General features: G+C 43.1%; 1 protein-coding gene across 1 annotated transcript; it reads right to left on the bottom strand.

Moving 5' to 3' along the window:
* Nucleotides 1–2386: 2386 nt before the first annotated feature.
* LOC118749504 lies at nucleotides 2387–3624 on the bottom strand. The gene is made up of 3 exons (XM_036484297.1): nucleotides 3472–3624; nucleotides 2728–3408; nucleotides 2387–2566 (listed from the first exon to the last, which is right to left on the bottom strand). The coding sequence occupies exons 1-3, from the start codon at nucleotides 3622–3624 to the stop codon at nucleotides 2387–2389; spliced, it is 1014 nt and encodes a 337-aa protein (XP_036340190.1).
* Nucleotides 3625–4284: the final 660 nt, after the last annotated feature.

Genomic DNA, 4284 nt, shown 5'->3' with positions numbered 1-4284 from the left:
CTTTTAGTGTTTATAATGTCTAACAAATGACTTTATTCACTATTATTTAATACAGCAAAAAGGAAAACTAATATCTAATATGATTTCACAAAAAACTTGTAGGTTGCTACTTCAACGAATCGAACGCCAGGAATGACAACATGGCAAAAACGTCAAAACCGCGAAGTTGACAGCTGATGTTTTGTTTACTTGACACCTAGGTGGCGTGCAGTGCTGCCACAGGACTCCCCCTTCAGTGACGAAGTCACGATTGAGTGAGGAATCGTACACGATGTGTCCTTTCGTATGTTCGTGGAGTCTTTTCCGGTTCAGGATTCGTATCTTCTCTAATGACGAAAGCTGGTTTCAATCTATCTGTTGATATTGCTACATCTTTGTTTTTAATTTTTATAGTAAACACTCTATCTGTTGTACGAGCAATGACCTCGTAGGGGCCAGTGTACGGTGGTTCCAACGGTTGCCGAACAGCATCTGTCCTCACAAGCACATGTGAACAGTCGTAAAGGTTTTTTAGTATAAACATTCTTCTCTTGGAACTGTGATGAGTAGCAGGAACTGGCCGTATGTTCTTCATGTGCTCCCGGTGTTTCTCAAGAAACGCATTTGGATTGTTTGGTTTGTCCAAATCTTCGAGAAATTCATTTGGAAGTCTGATTGGACCGCCGTACAACATATCTGATGTTGATGCTCCTAGATCTTCTTTATAGCATGTTCGTAGTCCAAGTAGAACAGTCGGTAACAAATCTGGCCACGACGTCGCAGGGTCACACATCAGTGCAGATTTGAATGAGCGATGCCAGCGCTCTACCATCCCATTCGACTGGGGATGATAGGCAGTTGTACGAATGTGTCGACAGCCGATCATCTTTACGAGGGCTTCGAAAAGAGCCGACTCAAATTGAGTCCCCTGATCTGTCGTTATCGTCTTAGGACAGCCGAATCTGGAAACCCAATTTGCCCAAAACGCATTGATGACTGTGGTTGCAGATATGTCCTGAAGTGGAATGGCTTCCGGCCATCGAGAAAACCTGTCGATCATGGTCAAGCAATAGCGGTAGCTATTAACTTGTGGCATGACCACAATATCTAGATGGACATGATCGAATCTATTATCTGGCATGTCGATTCTCTCTGGAACGAAGGAGTTGTGTCGATGTATTTTTGCTCTAATGCTGCGCCGATTGCTGCGTCGGACGCGTCACACACCAATGCTAACTTGGCTTCAGGGGCCGGGTGTGCAAGCATTGTAGCATTAGCTAAGCTGCGTTTGCAATCCTCAAATACCTTAAGTGTCTCGGAGGACCAGTTTACTTTGCGTCTGTCGTTTTTTCGCATGCCGCGCGTGTATTCATTCAGCCGAGATTGTAGTTCCGAAGCATGAGGAATGCATCTTCGGTAATAATTTATAAAACCAAGGAACCGACTGAGTTCGCAGACTGTGTCTGGTGGCTTAAAAGTTTTGATAGCTTCTATGCGTTCGTTGGGCGGACGTAGTCCATCGCTGTTGATGACGTAACCCAGAAATACCACCTCGTGTTTGCCGAAGTGACACTTGTTGGCGTTGATAGTCAAGCCATGTTGCTGCAGAACTGAAAACACTTCACGAAGATGCTCTTCGTGTTCGTTTGCCGAGTTCGACATGACGAGAATGTCGTCTATGTATATATAAACAAAGTCGATATCTTTGAATATGCTGTCCATGAACCGCTGGAAAGTCTGCGTTGCGTTCTTTAAACCAAACGGCATGCGAACGAATTCAAACAATCCGAATGGTGTACAAACAGCAGTTTTTTCGATGTCGGGCTTAGCCATCGGGATGTGGTAGTATGCACGGACCAAATCGATTGTAGAAAAGATTCGTTTACCATGCAGTTTTTCCGAAAAATAGGGATGTGGGAAATCGGGTAACGATCAGGAACGGTGACTGCATTTAATTTTCGGTAGTCGCCGCATGCGCGCCATCCGCCAGTCTTTTTCTCCACCATATTTAGGGGACTAGCCCACGGGCTTTTTGAAGGACGACAAATACCTTGATCGAGGAGAAAATTTATTTCACGTTTGGCACAAACAAGTTTGCCACCAGCTAGGCGTCGAGCGCGGTCGGCGATAGGAGCGCCTTTTGTCTGTATATAATGCATAACAGAATGACTACTCTCTACTTCGTTAGACTTACGTGTTGTTTTAGTTATGTCAACAAATTGTGTCAGTAGACCTCTAAAATCGTTGGCATCGTTTATCGTGGAAATGCCGAACTCGTTGGTGTCTGACAACTTGCCGCTTGTAGTTAGGCCAGTGGTTTTGTCGATGAGTTGCTGTTGATTCAAGTCAATCAATAAATTGTATCGTGCCAAAAAATCAGCACCGATAATAGCTGTGTGTGTGTCGGCTAACTAAATGCCAAACTAAATGCTCGTCGCAATTCCAGCTCCAGTTGTAACACATGGTTTCCGTAGGTCTGAATTGCTGTTTGATTAGCTGCATAGAGTTGAAGTGATTTTGATTTAACTGCCGTCTTGACGAAGTTACGTGGAATGACAGAAACCACTGAGCCCGAATCCACGAGGAACTGAAAACGATTGAGGCGATCGTAAATATGTAGTCTTGTTTCCCGAAAAGAATTGTCGTTTTGGTTTGATTGGCTGCTGGGTGTAATGGAGCTGCTGCCCCCCAGCGTGACTGGCAACATTTACGTGCTTTGTCGCCAAATTTTGAATGAAAAAAACATACATGAGCAGCTTCAGCTTGGTCACTAGTACTTGGTGTATTACGGCTAGGAGAACGACCCTTGGATGATGATCGTTGAGATGGATTTCGTTTCAAAATTTTGACATCACTTTGAAGTTGTTTAACAGCAACGGCAAGTGATTTGAGTGTGCTAGCGATTTCTGTTAATGGGGTATTCTCGTTAGCTATGGCATTAACTGTGGGGGCTTGAGCATACAACTCAGCCCCGTGTGTAGCTATCATGTTGATGGAGTTCGAGTTAACCGCTTCCAACATTTTGTCAGCGATTTGCGCTAGCTGCTCGAGGTTATCCTCTTTCCACACAGTCAACAGAGGTCGAACCGAACTAGGCATTTGTCCCAAAAACAATGTTCGTATGACTGCGGCACTCCCCGGGTCAGGTGCGAGTCGTTTCATGTGCGATAAAATTTCAGACGGCTTCATTCCAGCAGTGTCTCCACCTTGCAGCAGGCGACGCAGCTTACTTTCCGCCGATTCAGAATATTTTGCCAGGAGCCTGCCTTTGAGAATATTGTAGCGATTATCTGCGGGCGGCTGTGTTATAAGATCTTCGACAGTTAACAAAATATCGTGCTCCAGATGAATCGTAACCCAGTCGAATTTATCGATATCTGATGTGATATCACTGAGTCGAAATGCTCGCTCCAGTTGAGCAAACCATAGCTGCGGATTTTGTTTGTTGAAGCTAGAAACATGCATACGTTACCAACTTGCACGTGAACTAACTGGAATAATTGCATTTTGCAAAACTTCGATGCTATTTTGCACCATCTGCAGTTGGTCTTTTACCTCGTCGCTCATTACGCTGTCGTGAAACAAATCCTCTTCGCTAGAATCTGACTTTTTTGAATTTCGTAAGTCGTAACGGTCGTTCGGCATGCCGTGGATGCGAAGCGATTCGAAGAAAATGCAAGCGTCGTTGATTCCACGAATGTTCGCCGAATTTCGTTGCAACAATTTATACGTAAGACTTTGCAACAGCAAATGTAGCAAGCAAATACACGAAATTACGTAAATTCCTTTGTTGCCGTGAACGGGGTCACCACTTTAGTGTTTATAATGTCTAACAAATGACTTTATTCACTATTATTTAATACAGCAAAAAGGAAAACTAATATCTAATATGATTTCACAAAAAACCTGTAGGTTGCTACTTCAACGAATCGAACGCCAGGAATGACAACATGGCAAAAACGTCAAAACCGCGAAGTTGACAGCTGATGTTTTGTTTACTTGACACCTAGGTGGCGTGCAGTGCTGCCACAAGCTTATGCTATCAGCGACATCTGTCTTTGAATAGGCATAACGAAAACTAAAACATGGTTAATTGCTTTCATAACAAATGTCGACTGTGGCGTCGAGTGAATACTACCGATTCTGATTCTGAGATTACAGGTTCGAGTGCGCGTGGAGGTTGTTAAAGTAAAGTAAGTAAATTAATTTAAATAATTATAATTATTTCAATATATTTCAATTTAAATATAAAATAAAAATTGTACCTAAATTAAATTTGATTTGGAAAAAGCCTAAATATTCAAA

This window comes from Rhagoletis pomonella, unplaced genomic scaffold (genome assembly GCF_013731165.1).
Source record: "Rhagoletis pomonella isolate Grant_MI unplaced genomic scaffold, Rhpom_1.0 Rhpom_scaffold_00017, whole genome shotgun sequence".
Lineage (NCBI taxonomy): Eukaryota > Metazoa > Arthropoda > Insecta > Diptera > Tephritidae > Rhagoletis > Rhagoletis pomonella.
The sequence above is the reverse complement of the archived record's forward strand: the minus strand, read 5'-3'. Positions and strand labels throughout refer to the sequence as shown.

Bases quoted from the DNA above. Each gene is read 5' to 3' on its own strand.
- LOC118749504 (XM_036484297.1), bottom strand. From the start codon at position 3,624: ATGCCGAACGACCGTTACGACTTACGAAATTCAAAAAAGTCAGATTCT. The intron at 3,409-3,471 runs GTTAGTTCACGT...CAAAATCCGCAG, and splicing joins TGCAAAATGCAATTATTCCA to CTATGGTTTGCTCAACTGGA. The intron at 2,567-2,727 runs GTATGTTTTTTT...AATCGTTTTCAG, and splicing joins ACCAAGCTGAAGCTGCTCAT to TTCCTCGTGGATTCGGGCTC.